Source organism: Macaca thibetana, chromosome 2, assembly GCF_024542745.1.
Source record: "Macaca thibetana thibetana isolate TM-01 chromosome 2, ASM2454274v1, whole genome shotgun sequence".
Classification (NCBI taxonomy): domain Eukaryota; kingdom Metazoa; phylum Chordata; class Mammalia; order Primates; family Cercopithecidae; genus Macaca; species Macaca thibetana.
This window is the reverse complement of record NC_065579.1, coordinates 62,439,601-62,459,677: the sequence shown is the minus strand read 5'-3', so window position 1 is coordinate 62,459,677 and position 20,077 is coordinate 62,439,601. Positions and strand designations below refer to the sequence as shown.

At 40.5% G+C, this 20,077-nt stretch overlaps 1 protein-coding gene across 5 annotated transcripts in view; it reads right to left on the bottom strand.

The window, feature by feature from the left end:
* SCHIP1 (schwannomin interacting protein 1) overlaps positions 1-20,077 on the bottom strand; it is an 801,755-nt gene that overhangs the window by 45,321 nt on the left and 736,357 nt on the right. The window contains exon 1 of one of the 5 annotated variants that reach the window (XM_050779867.1): positions 11,581-11,841. The exons of the other annotated variants lie outside the window; for them this stretch is intronic. Within the exon in view, the coding sequence (XP_050635824.1) occupies positions 11,581-11,610 (30 nt within the window). The 5' untranslated portion in view covers positions 11,611-11,841. Of the gene's footprint in view, positions 1-11,580; positions 11,842-20,077 lie in introns of those variants that run through there. 5 annotated transcript variants of the gene reach the window in all.

The following is a 20,077-nucleotide window of genomic DNA, read 5'->3' as shown; positions in this document are numbered from 1 at the left end:
CATCTGCATTTGGGCAGGGTTTTCCCTGGAAAAGATCTCCCTTGTCTTACTCTCCTCCAAACCCCAGGACCCTCACTTCAGATGGGGGGCCCGCTGTCTGCATGCAGGCAGCCCAGAATGCTTCCCAGGGCTGTGGCAATGCTGTCCACAGACTGCTGCTCCCAGTGCCCAGTGCAGGTACTCAAAATACAGCAGAATTCACCAAGGCTAAGACTTTGGGGTTAAAGTATGCTCTTGTTTGAAGGACCCTGTATATGTTAAATCCTGCCAAAGGAGGTTAGTTAAAATGAAGGAAGCAGGCATCTTCTTACCTGGCATATATTAACATAACAATAGCTACCCTTTATTGAGGGAGGCGTTGCTATGTGCCAGGCACTTTATATGCACCTCCTACATATGTCTTTAATCCTCTCAATAATCTTTTGGAGTAGATATTACTATCAGTTGTGTTTTACAGCAAGATGAAAGAGCTCAGTGAGGTTAAGGAAGATGAACATGGGCTCTCTGCCTCTGCAGCTCACACTCTAAATGGGTGTGCCAGACCATCCTACACTGGTCGCCTCTGCAAGAAATAATTGTGCCCAATAAAATAATCAAGTATAGCTTTTATTTATTTATTTATTTATTGAGACAGGGTCTTGCTCTGTTGCCCAGGCTGGAGTGCAGTGGCATGATCATGGCTCACTGCCACCTTGACCTCCCACGGTCAAGTGATACTCCCATCAGCTTTCTGAGTAGCTGGGACTATAGGTGTGCACCACTATGCATGGATAATTTTTAATTTTTTTTGTAGGGACAGGATCTCACTATGTTGTCCAGGCTGGTCTTGAGCTCCTGGGCTCAGGTGATCCTCCTATCTCGGCCTCCCAAAGTATTGAGATTACAGGTATGAAGCACCACGCCCATCCAAGTGTAGCTTTTAAAGATGAGAGTTCAACACAGACAAATCTAGCAGAGCTCCAGATATATGGTTTGGATCTGTGTCCTCACCAAAATCTCATGTTCAATTGTAATCACCAATGTTGGAGGTAGGGCCTGGTGGGAGGCGATTGGATCATGGGGGTGGTTTCTAATGGTTTAGCACCATCCCCCTAATGCTGCTCTGGTGATAAGAGTTCTCATGAGATCTGGTTGTTTAAAAGTGTGTAGCACCTCTCCCCTCTTTCCCTTCCTCCTGCTCTGGCCATGTGAAGATGTACCTGCTTCCCTTTCACCTTCTGCTGTGATTGTAAGTTTCCTGAGGCCTCCCCCACCATGCTTCCTGTACTGCCAGCAGAACCATGAGCCAATTAAACCTCTTTTATTTATAAATTATCCAGTCTCAGGTATTTCCTTTTTTTTTTTTTTGAGATAGAATCTCCAGCCTGGAGTGCAGTGGCACAATCTTGGCTCACTGCAACATCTGCCTCCCAGGTTCAAGCGATTCTCCCACTTCGCCTCTCAAGTAGCTGAGATTACAGGCGCCCACCACCACACCCAGCTAATTTTTGTATTTTTAGTAGAAACGGGGCTTCACCATGTTGACTAGGCTGGTCTCGAACTCCTGACTTCAGGTGATCCACCCGCCTCGGCCTCCCAAAATGCTGCGATTACAGGCGTGAGTCACCACGCCTGGCCAGGTATTTCTTTATAGCAGTGTAAGAATGGACTAATATATCTCCCTGTATAACAATATCAAGAGCTGAATCAACATTTTCCAAATCATACATCTGGAACACCCAGCACGTATTGTCGCATATCTCTTCCTGATGAAGCCTCAAGAAATGAAACGGAAGCTACTTCACTGATGTTAGGACCTAGTACGCTATATGATGAATTTTCCTTTCCAGTTTACCTGGTGTCTTTTAGCGCCACCGTTGCTTCTTTCCAACAGCCACTGTGGTTTCAAGCTCTTTTCTAAGGGGACAGGGATTTGTGTTTATTCATCTTGTTTACCCCATAGCATGTAGAACACTGCCTTGCACACGATAAGCGCACAATGAAGAGCTGTTGACTAAGTACGTGAACAGAGGAAATATGACCGCGCTGCTTAAAATGTTTCCTCTAAATGCTGTCCACAGTAGGAAACATTAATAGTGCTTTTCAACTGAAATCTTCTGTGGAACTCACATATGTTCAAAAGGAAAAAAGGGTCTGCTTTGATTGAATGAGGAGGGCTACCACGCCCCACCTGGATGCTCTATTCTCCTATTATCCCAGCCCCAGCACAGCCTCTCAGGAAAGCTCTGTGGAAAGGAAGCCCTAGGACCCTGCAGACCCCACTCACTCTGCAGACCAGAGTTTGAAAAGCTCTAAAGACCGTAAAAATGGCTTTCACAGTAGCAGCAAAGCAGTATTCTGCTCCTGGCTCCATGACTGTACTGATTTCCAGACCTCAGTCCACTCCACTTGGGGTTCAGCTGCTACGTGAATTCATTCTTATCTGGGTTAATATCCTAGTCCACTTAGCAACCTACAATCAATAGCTAACATGGATGAAATTATAAAAATTTAGAGGCTGCAAGACTCAGTAAGATACATAAAATGATATGCCTAATGACTAATATCTTTTTACTTTAATTTTAACAGAGTGGGCTTAAATATATAATTAAAATGAGAAAAACTGAACTCTCATGATTATGTATATATACATACAAATTAATATATTTGTACTAGTAATATAGTAATGATATACATACATATGTATATACACATACATTGATAATATATTATCTTTTGGAGAAAGGCACCTCAAAATTCAAGATAGAAATTTCCCAACGAAACAACAGCAACAAGGAATAGTACTAAGAATACTAAAAGACCATTCCACTCCTCTATCTGCTAGCTCCTTTTTTGTCATAAATGATTCTCTAACAAGCACTATACAGAGACAAGTGATAGAACATCTGCTCCTGAAACATGAATGCAAGAGGTTGAGCGCAGTTCTCAGTGGTGGTGACATCACTGTGCACCCTCCCTAAAGAAGCTCAGCACATAGATAGGCTCACAGCCCAAACCCTTTCCATATCGAGCTGTGCCACCATTTTCAGGATAGCTTATGCCAGCTTAAAATATCTGAGAGTTTCCTATTATGTGTGGCATCACTGATCTGTGAAACTTTCTAGAGTTTTGCTACTCAAAGTGTGTTCTCTAACCAGATTATCAACAGCACTGGGAACTTTCTAGAAATGTAAGCCCTCCAGTCCCACTCCAGAACCACTGAATCAGAAATTGCATTTAAAAAAAAAGAGATCCCTAGGATTTTTGAATACACCTTAAAGTATAGAAGGGTTGCTCTAGAACTTGCAAAAAAAAAAAATCATTATAAGCCATTATCCCTCTATTTCAAACCACATTTACAGGCAGGGTGGCAAGACCTTGACACATGCTTGGGATCAACACTGTAATTAATTTCACTTCCATGTGGTCCAGATGAATACAGGCAAGGAAAACACAAAACCAAACACCACCTTGGCAGAGACTTGAGCTGAATGTAATGCCTGATGGTTTGGCAGTAGCTTGCAAATGGGAAGACAGCCACTCCTATCTTTCTATGGGGATGGTCTCTGGTACCTCTTCTGCTGCTGCCCTCTCTAGAATGAACTGTCCAGGCATAAGATGGGCCCAGTTACTAGTGCTCTCCCTCAGAAAACCTACGCACAGTCACTTAGAATCCCTGAGGTTGAAAAAGCCTCTTCCCACTCCTGCTCTGAATTTCAAGGACTAGCATGAAGAGCTTCGGTTTCCTGTTGAGCCATGATCTGAATTGCAAGTCACATTGCTCACGTGAGTTAATGCTTTTAAATGATCATTATCAGCCACTGGTGGAAATTATTGACTCTGAGAACACTGACCACATTACTGGGAGATCACTTATGCACTGTCAAAAGATTTTCCTATTCATACATGGAAACTTGATTTCATCCTGATTAACCCTTCATCTCCCACTGCCTTCTCCTCAGCCTTAACATCCATATTCCATGTACTAGATTTATAACTTCTTTTCAAATAATTTTTTTCTTCTGTGCAAAGTTCATCTAAATTTGGTTTGCTTTTCAATTAAAGTATTCTGACAGCTAGAAAAGCCATGAAAATATGCAGGCCATTTAAAGGACTTTGCTGCATAGATTTTTAAAAAATCAAAATAATGGTATTAAAAGTATGGGGTGGGGATGTGGCAATGTTGGGAGTAGACAGAGTGTCACACGTTTTCCCACATCTAAAAGATCATGGGCCATAGTTGTAAATCTTCCTGTTCAATTAAAACTGGGCACGAGAAACTCAACTACGGTCACTCTGATGACCATCGTACAGCTTCCAAGTGGAACCAATTATAATGTCCTCATTATGTTTATCTGTGTGTTCTTTCCCCATTAATGGCTTTCCTACACTGATTGTCACTTAGGCTTCTCTGATGGTTGTTTTCTTCTGAATTCAAGCAGTTTTGTCAAATTACTTTCTATTTCAGGAAGCTTGGTAGTTTCTGATGCTCCTATATAATAGTGCACAGGGGAATACTAAGTCCAATATTTCAAACTTTCCCTTGGTATAGAGAATATAAATAAATAATGGGATATGACTCCAGTGGGATATGGCTCTATTAATGTTGGGCTTCTGTATGTAAAATTGCGATTAGTTGCCCAATATTTTATATATTTGTGTATGTATGTGCATGAACAGGGAGTCTCTACTTTCAAGCAAACATCAATGCAATGTGATATTTTCCACAGAGATGCCCCATTTCCTTCCCATCCCCCATCACCACCATCCTTTCCAAGAATAAATACTAGACCTTTGTATTAAAATATGTTTCACATATGTACCTCTTAAAATCACTCGAAGTCTGAATCATGAAGTTTGAGGCCCACGTGCTACTTTAAATAGAAATGATGTGCTTGTACTAAATTTCTATTTCGGATCAGGCCCACAGTGAAGCCCTGCTAATTTTTTTTTTTCCATGTGGGGCTCTTATCATTGTGCTCCTTTTGTGGTAAAGCATATAAATTAGATTTCCAGTCATCTAAGCTAAAAAAAAATGCATATAAATTTATCGCCAAAATTATTTTATTGATTTCAAAGGTTACCACCTCTTTGGAAAAACAGAACTATATCTCAACAAGGCAGAACATAATTATATTTTAAACAGGCAAAACAATGAAGACCAAGTACTCTTCAGCACTGTTAACTATAGAAAAAAAATTCCCCATAAAAAAATCTATAGACTAAAACAGAAAATTGTCTTATTGAACTTATATTTAAAAGCCTCCATCACATAGAGCACTAAAATGCTTTGAAATTCCCTTTTCCATTCTAATATCTTTTTCCCTGCTGTGGATGAAACCAGGCTTAAATTGGGTGGAATCTTGAACTCAAATTTGATACCTTGTTTTCTCAGTCACAGGAAGAAGGGATTGAGAGACTAGTCCTCACTTGTCCTGGTGTCGATAGGGATAGAATATATTTGCTCTCCTTTGTTAACCATTAAATGACCCACTAGAATCTGGGCATAAAAGGCTGTTTACTACTTTCTCCAACAAGAATTTTAAGAATATCTTGATGTACTACTTAAACTGATATACTCCCTAGTTTTATCATTTAAGAGCAACATAGGGTGTCTTTTACTTTACGTGCTGGGTATGATACCTCAATTGGGCTGAAACATTTGGCCACAGAAAACTTTGGTATTCCATGCGGTAGTAAAATTATCCCTTTATAAGGCAGATGGATGTATTAAAACTTTGCAAAATCATTATAGTAAGAAATGCAGCTTGGAAATGAGTATTTGCAAAGCACTTGGGGATAGACCATGAGGTTCATCTTGGGAAAATTCTCTGGATGAATAAGTAGGCACAGAGGTATTTTCTTAATGCATTGTCTCTGGGAAGGCTGGAATGTCTATGCATCCCAGTGATTCATTTATTTTGTGCCTTGCACTGCATCCCCCATTCTGGCACAAGAAATGTTTAAAGTGCTGGCAACTGGCCAAGAGGCTGAGAAGCCAGATACATGGACTTCTGAGGTCAGCTTCACCAACTCCTTGTTACAACATACGGATCTGAGCTTATCTCTGGGGTTACGATGGGAAACCTTGATCCTAGGGACTCAGAACAGCAACAATTGCATAAAGTGCCATTCAATCCAACAAACATTTATTGAACGCATACTCTGTGTACAAGGCAGAGACTTGTGAAAATTTAAAGAAGGTCGCTTGTCTTCAAGAAGCCTGTTGTCAGCCAGGCGCGGTGGCTCACGCCTGTGATGCCAGGACTTTGGGAGGCCGAGATGGGCAGATCACCTGAGGTCAAGAGTTTGAGACCAGCCTGGCCAACATGGTGAAAACTGGTTTCTACTAAAAATACAAAAAATTAGCTGGGCGTGGAGTCTTTATGGGCAAGACTCCGTAAAAAAAAAAAAAAAAAAAAAAAAGGCACTTGTCATCTAATGGAGGAGACAGACCTATATGTAAATAGTTGTAAATGGGTTCTAATACAAGTAAAAACAAAATGTACTGAGAAGGAGAAATTTGGACTGAGAAATAAGTGGGAAAAGTTTCCTGAAGGAGGTGGCATTTGAGCCTTGAAAGCTGCATTAGCCTGCAGTGGGTGGGAGCAGGTGGTGTGTGGGTAGGTGACATCTCAGCCTGAGGCATTGCAGCTAAGAACTGATGGCAGTGTGAAGGCAGGAGTAAAGGGTCTGGAGCAAGAAGCATTTCTGCCCAGGGTTCAGAAACAAATGTCGGGCCTTGAAGGCCATGCAGAGGAGTCTGAAATGTATCCTAAGGAACACAGGGAGGCATTAAAGATTTCTGACCGTGCTTCTCATGACCTGGCATGTGTTTGAAGAAGGGACTCTTTATGCTCCCAAGGGAGGAAAAAGATGAGTGTTATTCACACACTATTTTACTTTTTCTTCTTCAAGTCTCCATTCCCACAGCAGCTAAGAATGTCAGAGTGTGATCTATATCTGGGGCGGTCATAAGGGAATTTAAGCAATGGCAAGAAAGGTATGAAAGCACGTCATTGTTTTTATATACACACTTATCCCAAAACCCCACTCCAGGAAAGAGGGAAAAAATATTTAAGAGCTTTTAAGCAAAACGGAACCTTCGACCTAAACTTGTGCATTCAAGTTTACAATATTTCTAAGCTGTCTATCAAAAACCATTTAGAAAAATTTGGCCTCTTGAAGGCTGCCAGGCCTGAAGTTGTGGGCGAATTTCTTTCCTGAAGAGATTGGCTTCCTCCCAAGACTGGAAAATGGAGGTCAATAGCTCTATCTTTTAACAGGGCTATGACCAAAAATGACAACACATGCCTCAGTAACCTCTTTGCTAAAATAAATCCTGTGAGGAAGAAAAGTATATGAAGATGACGACAATGTGAGCACCTTTAAAAACGAAACAAAACCACCATGAAAAATTCTGTAGGAGAATTCCTTCTGTTTATTCCTCCTTGGTTTAAGTTGTTCAAAGAACAGTGCATACAAACCCTTGCTCAAACAGGGGTGTTCGGGCTCTTGGCAGCAGCGAAGCTCTCTTTTTCAAAACAGCCATCCATTTAGAAAAGCAATGTATAAGAATCCATTGTATTTCTACATATTAGCAAGATACAACTGGGAAATGAAGTGAGACACGGTTTCCCTGGGCCGCTGAACAATCCTCACTGAACCCGATGTGCTCAGAAGAAATGACACAAGAAGAAGGGAGCTCTTAATTCATGATAACTGACTTGTTTATGCAGAAAGGCAGCCTCTGGCAGAGAACCTGGCAACAATCATGCCAGGAAGTTAACTGGGAAAGTCTCCATTTCACAGATGAGAAAACTAACAAGAAATAAGGGGAGAGATAATCAGCCCACATACAATGAAAACAGTGCAGGTTAATGGTGGAAGAGGGGAAGGCGTAGGACTGAAAGTCATAAAATAAGAAACCACAGTGCCATAGAATGTTGACAATGCCTTTTTTCTTTTTTTTTTTGTTTTTGAGACGGAGTCTTGCTCTGTCACCCAGGTTGGAGTGCAGTGGCGCGATCTCGACTGCAAACTCCGCCTTCCCGGCTCACGCCATTCTCAGCCTACCGAGTAGCTGGGACTACAGGCGCCCGCCACCACGCCCGGCTGATTTTTTGTATTTTTTAAACAGAGACGGGGTTTCATTGTGTTAAGCAGGATAGTTTCTCCTGACCTCGTGATCCGCCCGCCTCGGCTTCCCAAAGTGCTGGGATTACAGGCGTGAGCCACCGCGCCCGGCCTTACAATGCCTTTTTTGTTAGTCAATTTTACAAATAGTAGACATATCCATCCGTATTACTTGAGGACCTATTCTAAGCACTGGGAAAGCAGATAGAACAAAGATAAAATCCCTGCCCTCATGATGTGAGTGAGGGAGCTAGAAAATAGACAAATAATTAAGTAAAATATGTACTATGATAAATGGTGATAAATGATAAGTAAAAAAATAGAGAAGCATGATAGAAATATTGGGATAGGACAGGCGCGGTGGCTCATGCCTGTAATCCCAGCACTTTGGGAGGCCAAAGTGGGGGGATCACGTGAGGTCAGGAGTTTGAGACCAGCCTGGCCAACATGGTGAAACCCCGTCTCTACTAAAAATACAAAAATTAGCTGGGTGTGGTGGCGGGCGCCTGTAATCCCAGCTATTTGGGAGGCTGAGGTAGGAGAACTGCTTGAACCCAGCAGAGGGAGGGTGCAGTAAACCAAGATCGCACTGCTGCACTCCAGCCTGGGCAACAGAGCGAGACTCCGTCTCAAAAAATAAAGACAGACAGACAGACAGACAGAAAGAAAGAAAGAAAAAGAAATATTGGGATAGAACTGGAGAGCTGGAAGTTTACAGATTATATCCAGATAAGGCTTCACCTAGAAGTGACATCTGAGCAAACACTCGCAGAAAGTGAGAGAGTAATGGATGGGGGTAGAGGTGACAATATAAGGTAAATATGTATAAGATGTAAAATATAAGATGCCTGGTTGAATGTGAATTTCAGATAAACAGTGAACAATATTTTAGTCTATGTCCCAAACGCTGTAGGTTATTTGCTAAATCTGGCAACCCTACACAGTGAGGCGGGGAGGGGTTGGGTAGGGGAGGTAGGGGTGCACGCCAGGCAGAAGGAATAGCAGATGCAGGGCCAGCCCAGCATGGTGGGAAGGTAGTGGAGGAAATCAGGAATATAGGAGAGGAGTCCAAGAGGAAGCAGAGATGAGCTGATATAAAGCCCTGTGAGGACTTGGATTTTTACTCTGAGCAGGATGATAAACTAAAATTTTTGAGATACGGGACATGATCTGTCTTCAGTTTTAAAAGCTCATTTTGGAAACTGTGTTGAAAATAGACTATGGAGTGTGGGCAAGGGCAGGGGTAGGTAAAGCACATAGAAGGCTATTATTGCTGTAATTATGATGACAATAACAACCACAACAACAATGATGAACATCTATACAAAAGCACCAAAATGTGCATGCAATTTTCAGGGGAATGGTCCCTGAAGCCCCCATTCATGAACTATCCATTAAGAAATCTTGGTGTATATCATTTATGGGAGAAAAGGAATCAATATTTCAAATAAATTCTATCAACTGACTAAAAATGCTAACCTAAGAAATTTGCTTTTAACCACTGTAATATCATCCTCAAAAAATAAGTAAGTCCTTGTAAAATGGTGGGGAAGTTTCCGAAAGCCATTCAACTGCAGATATCATCAGTGACTACAAACATCAAGCTAAGGACTTAGAGAAAGCACCTTTTCTGAATCCAATTGCATGTGGTGCCAGCTGGGTTCTAAAATGAAGGTTTCTAAGTGGGATTAAGATTTGGCTTCAAGGTTAATGTTTCTGTTTTGTTGAACTATGTATAAAGACAGAGCGCTTCAAAAGAACACACACATGTAGGTAGTTCTACTATAAAATCCCATGCAGATGCAGAATCTATTGACCATTATTACCCAACCAATACACTTAATTTTATTGTGGAAAAGCAATAAATACTTCAAAACTATTAAACACATAATGACACTGTTATATATTGCAGCTCATGTAAAATAAAATCAATTTATCTTCCTTTGGAAGAAGCAGAATGCTAACATAACCCCTTTTCTCCAGATGAAATTGCTGATATTTGACCAATTTTCAACCTACGAACACAATGCTTTTATGTTAAACCTAATGAAAAGACATAGAGAATAATCTTATAGTAGCTTGCCCTTCAAAAATGAAGTAAATAGCTTCTTTGAAAAGAGAAAGTTATTTTAATTATTATAGTAATTCAATCACCTGGAGCCATGCCATGTGTAGATTAGGCTCTCCATACATACTTGACATCCCCTACCCTCAAGTTCTATATTATGTGTAAGTGACATGTTGGTTGTTTTCTCAGCATCTCTGACCCCTTTCTCGTGGAAAGAATTACTGTGAAGCATGAAGCTGGATATTTAGGATCTATGGCCCTAAATGTACCATAAAATGAAAATACTATAAAATAAATCTGTAAGTACAAATTTCTAGTTATTAAGCAAGACAAAGTATATAAATACATTTTATAGGCACATGTTACTTAGCTGAGAAACCACTGCCTTGAGTTTTGTGAAATGCACTATTTCGCCTGCACATATTTACCACTGTGAAATCTGACCTTATGAGAAACATTTGCTTGTCTCAGGTAACCTACCTCACACAAGGAAGAGGCATTGTTAAGTTAGAGAATTGGTCTCTCAGAGCTTCTAAACTCAGTCAGTTGTGTAATATCCCAATATTAACTCTCCAGGATTTGGACCAGCCGTGCCTGCTGCTGCAAAGAGCAATTTCTCTGAGAACATTCTTGCTGTCTGTTTTCAACAAAGATACTTTCAATGTTGCCTCAACAGTCCAAGTCCTAACAAGGAGTTACTAAACACTCTAGTGCCGATCTTTTGCAATCGTCTAAGTGTCTAATTCATAACTTCAGTAGAAAATTACCATACAAATGAATATGCATTACTAAGATTTTTCTATTTGGAGTTTTTGATGCATGTTGATACTTTAATGCTTATTTACCAACCAATTAAAACAACATACTAGTAAAAATAAGTTCAGAAAGACACACAAGTGCAACTTTAAACATCAAGTGCATACTGGGTGATTTTTGAAAATTTCTAAGATTATCAATCGCGACTATCTATTTACATAATTTCTTAAAGACAGTCCTAAAAGCTGGATGTGAAGCAACTCACATCCTATGCAACGAGCAAAAATTACGTTTTCCAATGTTATCGATGTGAGATTCCAAACAGATTTTCCTCTGAAATTCTCTTAAATTCAAATTACAGTCCAAAGCAATTCCTCTTATTTGCAGACATACAGAATATGCAAAGCACAAATCACCTCCGTGAATTTCACGAATGCTTTAAAGGCCAAGGAAGCAGTGTTTTCTGCCCCATTACTCCCCAGAAAACCTAATTACAATTCAGATACTGTATGTGATGAAGGCCAGGCGCAGAGGATGGCAAAATCCCTTGAATATCCGGAAAGAGGCAACCTGCTGCTTTGGAAGAGGAAGGCCTCCTCTCCCAAAGGATGCCGGCCTCAGAATCAGGCTTTAAATTTTACCTGATACGAGCAGTTATCCTGATGTACCATCTCAGTGCATCCTAGGGCGCAGACCCCAACGCAAGACTGCTGAGCGAGGCTGCGGAGGGCAGGCGCGGAGCATCCACTGGCGGGCGGAGAGAACGCCCTGGTAAGGCAGGGGCTCCCCGCAGATTAAAATGGATGCTGTTTCGCTGATCAACCTGCGCAGTGGCACTGCCTGTGCCGGGAAGCGCGCAGCTAGAGAGCTGAGCTGCTCTCCAGTCCTCCGAAACCAGTGAGGCAGGCTTAGGAACATGGAGCTGGGACCGGGCTGGGGGAGGGGGCGCTCATCACCCGCACAATCAGCCAATTATATTATAGGCACAAAGAAAAGGATCAGTCTGGAGCTGGTGTGACCTTCTGGTGCTTTATGAAGGCAGTTAACTGATGTGGAAACATTCTAGTCCTCATTAACGAGAAAAAGGCCAGCAAGGGAGAGGGAGAGAGACAGACACAAATCAATGTTGCAGTTGAACATTTCTAACCTCAGGCATCATCCTTCCTGCCCACTAATGCTGCTTGGCTGGTGCTTATCAAAAAAAAAAAAAAAAAAAAAAAAAAAAAAAAAAGGCCTTAAAGATAATTTTAGAACTTTTAACATGCTAAACAGAGAGCAATCCATTCTGAATACCAACAATGAAAGGATGTTTGTCTATGTTGAGTTTTTGAAGTGTTTGTCAACTTTATAACTAAAAGGTCTTTACTCTTTAAAAGGATTATTTGTAATTCTTTAAATTCCCCGCTTCTTTTTGGCTCCTAGCTTCTTTTTAAGTCAAATAGTAATAAGATGGAATAATTGCTGTTATAAGTTTTTTTAGGGAGACAGCTTATTAAAATATTAAAGTCACTATAATTTATTTCATGAAAACTAAAGTCTTAATTGGAAGGTTTTTTTTTTTTTAAAATGTAAGGCTTTGTACATATATTACTAACCAATGCTGTGACTTGAAAATATGGACACCGCCAATGTAGCATATAAAATTCTTGGAACAGACCGACCCTCCCTGAGAGCGAGTAATTCTGGACTTGCGAACAATACTCAAAGGAAATACAAGTCAGACAATGCATGTTTCTGGGAAAAAAACTGGGGCCAATTTCTGAGTGGCTTCAGGGCCACTTTAGGACTTGAGGATATACAAAAAGAAAAAACTGGGCTGTAAATTCTTCAAGCTAATGTAATGAGAAAATTAAGGGGGAAAAGTTAAATAAAATTTTCTTATCTATATTCCTCAGTTGCCACAGGCAATTAGTTTTGTTGTTTCTTTTTTTTTTTGTTTTGAGACAGAGTCTCACTCTCTTGCCCAGGCTAGAGTGCAGTGGCAAGATCTCAACTCACTGCAAACTCTGCCTCCCGGGTTCACGTCATTCTCCTGCCTCATTCTCCTGCCTCAGCCTCCCGAGTAGCTGGGACTACAGGCGCCCGCCACCAGGCCCGGCTAATTTTTTTGTATTTTTTTAGTAGAGATGGGGTTTCACCGTGTTAGCCAGCATGGTCTTGATCTTCTGACCTTGTGATCTGCCCGCTTCGGCCTCCCAAAGTGCTGGGATTACAGGTGTGAGCCACCACGCCCAGCCCATGTCGTTTCTTAATAAAATAGCTCTGAGTACCTCAATGGTACTTAACAAAAACATGACTGAATTTAAACCATCAAATTAAAAAAATCAATAGGGACATTATTTTAAAGCTATTTTAGTATATATCTGTCCTATGTTCTACTTATGTAGCCGTCTCAAAAACTCTTCCTCTTCCCATTAACCACGCTGTTTCACTGTGCTACTGACAGAGAAAATAAGTACTTTTTGTGTGTGAAATAGAATTGACATGTTTGACAAATTTTCATATCAGGCACTCTCTTAAAAAACGGTTTGTGTTAGGATTATTTGCTAATGTACTTTTAATAACTTATCTGTTTTGTGGAATGACAAAAACCTACTTTTATAAAAATTCTTAATTTTTACTATTTGAGATTCAAGCAGGAGCAAAACCTGCTATCTCAATTCGACTCCCTTGATGCACTCACAAGCACACTCATTTCAGCCTTCCTAGTGAGGAGAATAAAAAGATGTCTGTGAAAACTCAACTGGTATCCTCAGAGGCTTCAATTTCAGCAGCAGGTTGAAAGGAAAAATACTCTGGAGACTCACCCTGCAGAAGCTCACTGCCCTTATCCTTCCTAGTCCAGGAGAGAGGTGGGCCACATAACATGTGCAGGACTTTCTAGGCCTACTCACTGGCTACACAACGAAAGCTTGATGAATGAAGCAGAAGCCTGGGCATAGGGAATGAACCAAGATCAAGAAAAGAAGATGGAAACTTTTCAGGGATAAGAAACAATAAACAATACACCCCCATCCTAAAACTCCATTCTTCTCTCAGAGACAGAGACTTCTGTGTAGAGTGCCGTGCAATACAACCACCCAATGAGGTTCTGGAATTCCTTTTTTTTGGGGGGGTGGGGGGAAGGGGGATGGAGTCTCACTCTGTCACCCAGACTGGAGTGGCGTGATCGGCTCACTGCAACCTCTGCCTCCCAGGTTCAAGCAATTCTTCTGCCTCAGTCTCCCGAGTAGCCAGGACTACAGGCACGCGCCACCACGCCCAGCTAATTTTTGTATTTTTAGTTGAGACACAGTTTCACCATGTTGGCCAGGCTGGTCTCGAACTCCTGATCTCAGGTGATCCACCCGCCTTGGCCTCCCAAAGTGCTGGGATTTCAGGCCTAAGCCACCATGCCCGGCCAAGGTTCTGGAATTCTAAATATGAGCAAAGAAGAGCAGGCCCAAGGAAAAAAGTTCATTTTGCAAGGTAGCAGATAAGATGAAGTGGAAATCTTATGTTTAATATAGAAAACACTTTCCAGGACAGAACAGCTCTAACTTCAAAGGCAGTTAAAACCTTACTCAAGTTACTCCCTTGACAATCTACGATCCTAAAACTCAGGAACATGTTTCCAAGCTGTGCAAAGGTTAAAAAGCTGCTTCCTGGACTCTGTCTCTTCTGAAAACTGAAGACACTGGAATATATTACATAAGCTCCCAAAGACATTTATCATGTGTTGTTAAAAAAAAAAAAGTCTAAACATGATTCCACTCTTCACAGTTGCTGTTCCGTAAATAGTGGAAGTGACTCAGAGGTGGCTCTAGGGAGAACAGATTTCTGACAATTGTATCCCAAATCCTGCCAAAAAAACTCTCCCAAGAGGTATAAACAAGATGAAAAAAAAAATGAATATATTAGACAGGCTTCTCTTTATAGTCATTCATTGGAAACAACTTTGTGTTATAATTTGAAGTATGATTTGCTAGTGCAAAAAACTTTAAACAGAAACCAGCTGTTCCAAGAACACTTAAGCTAGAATAATTTACCAAACTGCAGTAACATTTGTTATCTTTAACTAAAAAATATCGATGAGCTCTTTATGTGAAGCATAGTCTTTGTAGCATAGAGATTATTTTTTTTCTTCTCAGATCTTCACAGCTTCCCTTCCCATAAAAAGTATTGCGTTTCAAATTTAGATGAGACCTCAAGAGATCATTTCGCCTAACCCTGTTACTGTTCAGATATGGAAACCAAGGTCTAAGAAAGTTGTGGCATGTCCAACAACAAAAAGGCATCAAAGCAAGGAAACCAAAGAAACAAACCTGATTTTCTGGGTTCATACCAAATGAGTATGTTTCATATGGGTTCATACTAAATGAGTATGGTGAATGTGTGTGTCCTCAAACTTTGTATGTTGAAACCTAATCACCAGTATGATGGTATTCAAAGGTGGAGCCACTAGGGGGTGATTAGGTCATGAGGGTGAAGTCCTCACAAATGGGATCCATGCCCTTTTTAAAAGAGGCCCAAGAGAGCTGCCTTGCCCCTTCTGCTGTGTGAGGACACAGTGAGAAGATGCCATTGCCATCTATAAATCAGGAAACGGGGCCTCATGAGATACCAAATCTGCTGGTGCCTTAATCCTGGACTTCTCAGTCTTCAGAACTCTAAGAAATACATTTCTGTTGTTTATAAGCTACCCAGTTTATGATATTTTATTATAGCAGCCCTAACAGACTAAGACGAATACTAAATGAGGACCCACTAGACTTGGAGAAATAAACCCCTTTTGACTGAGCCAAATGAGGCTGCCCTTGAAATCAAAATCTATCATAAAGTAAGAGTGAGGCTGCAGTGTGGGTCTACCTAAAACTCAATTCAAGATATGTTTTAAGGGAAGAAAATTTAGATTATTTCCTTATTAAAATATTGTTTCTGCCACCTACAAACTATTGTGTCTTTAAATCCAGAAAAACATTTTTTTTTTTTTCAATTGTGGCAATTAGCAACAACAGAATGAAAGGGAGTTTTGGACAATAAATATAATAGTAAAAAGTTACATCCTCAGGCCATCGAGCATACAGTTTTGAAAGTGAATAGCATGGGTCAGGAACTGACCCGGAAGGGTAGTAGGAAACTGTCTGGCATAAGCTGTGTGAGTTGTTTAAGTGTTTGGCTATACAGGTGTGTATTGACAAATATTTGTCAATACACATTGAATAAAACATTAAGATATGTGCATTTCTTTGTACATAAAATTTACCCCAAAAGAATAAACAAGAATAAACATGAACTCAAGTTGATGATATGCAGGATAAAGTATTTAGGGCACTTACTGATGTCTGCAACTTACTTTGAAGCACATGAAGTAAATGAGAGGAATTGATGGATGGGTAGATGGATAGGTCAGTGGAAAGCTGTGACAAAGCAAGTTTATTAAACATCAATTGTTGAATCTAAGTGGGGCAGCAATGGGTATTTGTGGAAAAAAGTCCACTGGAAAGTCAACTCTTGCACTTAACTCACACGGCTTATGCCAGAAAGTTTCGTATGCCCCTTCCAGTCAGTTCCTGACCCCAGTTACTCACTTTTGAAACTTATGCTCAGATGGCCTGAGGATATGACTTTATATCACTATCTTTGTTGTCCAAAACCCCTTCCATTCTGTTCTTATTATGTTGTTATTATTCTGTTCAAATTGAAATGTTAGAAAAAATGAAATATTGGGGGTGGGAAAGATGAGCAGGGAAGTCACCATCTTAAGTAATAACTTTTAAGCTTCTCCTCAGGAAATTGGGGAGAGTAAGTACACATATAGCTTAAGTGGTACTTCTTTACTGGGCAATGAAAGAAAAGGAATGATGAAAAAATTAATATGTGGACATCAGGGGAAACTAGGTCCTTGAATACCCCACCCAAAGAAGAATTACTTGTCACTACAGGTTGAGTAAACTTTATCCACAGTGCTTGAGATCAGAAATGTCCTGGATTTTGGAATATCTGCATATACATAATGAAATATCTTATGGATGGCACCCAGGTCTAAACACAAGATTCATTTTTGTTTCATATGCACCTCATACACATAACCTGAAGGTAATTTTATACAATATTTCAAAATAATTTTGTACATGAAACAAAATTTTGACTTCATTTTGACTGCAACCTGTCACATGAGGTCAGGTGTGGAATTTTCCACTTGTGGCATCATGTCAGTACTCAAAAAGTTTGGGACTTTGCAGCATTTCAGATTTCAGATTTTGGGGTTGGGGAATGCTCAACCTGTATTGTTGCCACCAACAAAACTGGCATCATCTACAGACAATAAACCTTTAAAAATGCTTTGCAGAAACACAAAGTGTTTTCCTCAACATCTTCCTTGATTTTTGTAGTTGAAACAAGCTCCTGTCATGTGCCATGTGAAGTAGTGTTTCTGCCCTCAATAAGTTTGGTAAGAGAAATGAGGCAGTACACAAATGACTAGGTATGATAAAGATGAGTTAAATACCTCTAAATAATTTGTTTGCTCACTAGAAATTCAAGAGAAGAAGAGAACACTCAGCTAGAGTGAACCAGGAGACTGCAACAATCTTGTTCATTTGGTTATTCACTTATTTAATGTCTGTCTTTTGTAGATCTAGATTAATGTGAATTTCCTTAGAACCTGCATCTTGGTTGGTTTACTCAGTGCTATATCCCCAACATCCGAAATAGTACCTGGGTCTCAATAAATACTTTGAAACAATTGAATAAATGAATATGACCCTCAGAGAGCTACCATATTTCTCTTTGCCTTAGTTTCCTCATCTATAACTAAGAATGTTTATTCCTTGCTCACTGGGTTGGTAACATGATGAAATGAGAGTAAATGTAAAACAGCTCTTAAGTATTCAGGAAAGGAAGAGAAATGGATGTTTTCTTCTCCTAATTAAGAACAACATCAACTGTTCAAGGAATAGAGTCCCTTGGATGATAGAGGAGATCATGGGAATGGAAGGGCAAAGACAGAGGGATGCATCCCAAGACACCGAAAAAGGAACCGATGGCACTTAGGCAGTGATCTACATGAGGGAGTGAGCAAGATAAGGAATTGTGAGGTTTTGAGACCATTACTGGAGTAAAATTGGTGCTGTGAAAACAAACAGGGAAGTTAGCAGAAGGAACTGGTTCTGAGGGGGTTGGGGTACAGTAAGGAGGTTTAAATTTTCATAAAATTTGCAGTTGAAGGTGTAAGAGGCAGCTGGGGCTCAAGAGAGATTGGGCTGACAGGTAGAATTTGGGGGTCTTTTACACAGAGAGGATAGTTGAAGCTGTAAGAATGAATTAGATTAAGGGAGAGATTGTAGAGACAGAACTAAAGAGAAACAAAGACATTACTGTGGAAGGCACAATAATGTCCCATCTCCTGGGCCGACTGTTTACAACCTAATCCCCAAGCGACAAAGTAAAATTATGATAAGCAGCTGCCTTTGAGATGGGGAAGTAGTCTGGTTATCCAGATGAGCTCAATGTAATAATCACAAGGGTCTTACAAAGTAGAAGTGGGGGAGGCATAAGAGGAAGAACCAGAGAGACGGCAGTATGAGAAAGGCTTGGTCCAATGTTGTTGTTGGCTTTGAAGATGGAAGAAGAGGCCACAAGCCAAGGAAGGTGGGCTGTCCCTAGAAGATGGAAAAGGCAAGGAAACTGATTTTCCTCTAGAGCCTCCAGAAAGAATGTAGCTCAGCGGACACCTTGATTTTAGTCCAGTGAGGCCCATTTAGGACTTGTGACTTTTGGTATTATAATACCAATAAATTTGTGTTGATTTAAGCCACTAAATTTGGGAGACTCTTATAGCAGAAATAGAAAACTAATACAGTAGTCCCTCCTTATCCATGGGGGATCACATTCCAAGACCCCTAGTGGATGCCTGAAACTGAAGATAGTACTGAACCTTATATATACTATGTTTTTCCCATACGTACATATCTCTGATAAAGTTTAATTTATAACTTAGGCACAGTAAGAGATTAACAACGATAACGGGTAACAAAATAGAACAATGATAACAATATACTGTAGTAACAGTCATGTAAATGTGGTCTCTCTCTCAAAATAGCTTAATATTTTCAGACCACAGTTGACCGATGGTAACTGAAACTAAGGAAAATGAGACCGCAGATAAATTGGGTAGGAAGCCCACATTTAGAGGGCAAGGCCATGCAAAGGAGACATGGTCAACAAAGTAAGAGGAGAATGAAAACGAACACAGTGAGGAGTCAGAAAAAGAGAGGGAATGCTGTCAGAGCCTAGTTTCTTCAAATACTGCAGGGAAGTGGAGGAGGAAAACAACCAGAAGCCATTAATTTGGACTATTAGGAAGTCATGAGTTATGCTGAGGGAATAATTTCAGTAGTCGTGCATTAGGGGTAGAAGCTGGGTGGTTGTGGCTAAAAAGTTGAGAGGCTGAGTTGAGAGTTCGTGAACAGGTTTGTTAATAAATCAGAGCATTAGGGTGGTAGCATGGAGAGGTTGCCGATGTAGCTGATGTTTAAGATGTGGGAGACCCAAATGTCTAGGTAGGCAGCAGGAAAGGAGTCAGCAAAGGGAGAAACTGATGATGGTGAATAGAAAATAAGGGCCAGGTTCTGGAAGAACTGGGCCAGGAGTGTCTGGCAGGCATTCATTCAGTCTTGGGACAGAAGATATGGTGAGTAGAGTTACAAAGAAATGTTGAGTAAAGAGGAAGTTGTGGTGATAGGGGAAGATATAGGAGCACAGATGGCTGGGTAGCCTTGATCTGGTCCCTAAAGCTGCTTGGTTGGAGCTGCTGCAGGTTAAAACCCCTAGGGCAAGGACGTGGAATCAGAGGCTGCACCAGTAAGAAGAAAGCATTTCCAAGAGATTTTGTAGGGGCTTTGTTGTATTTTTTGACAACAGTCAATTCTGGTACAGACGAACAAGAAGATGGATGAAACTCATAAACATGTGTTAAGTATAGATAATGACTACGTAGTAGCTTATAAGACACAAGTGAAATGTATGTGTTAGATTTAGATAATGAGCAAGTAAGTAGACATACAGTCATTCCCCCTTATCTGTGGTTTTGCTTTTCAAGGTTTTAATTACCTGTAGTCAACCATAGTTTGAAAATATTAAATGGAAAATTCCAGA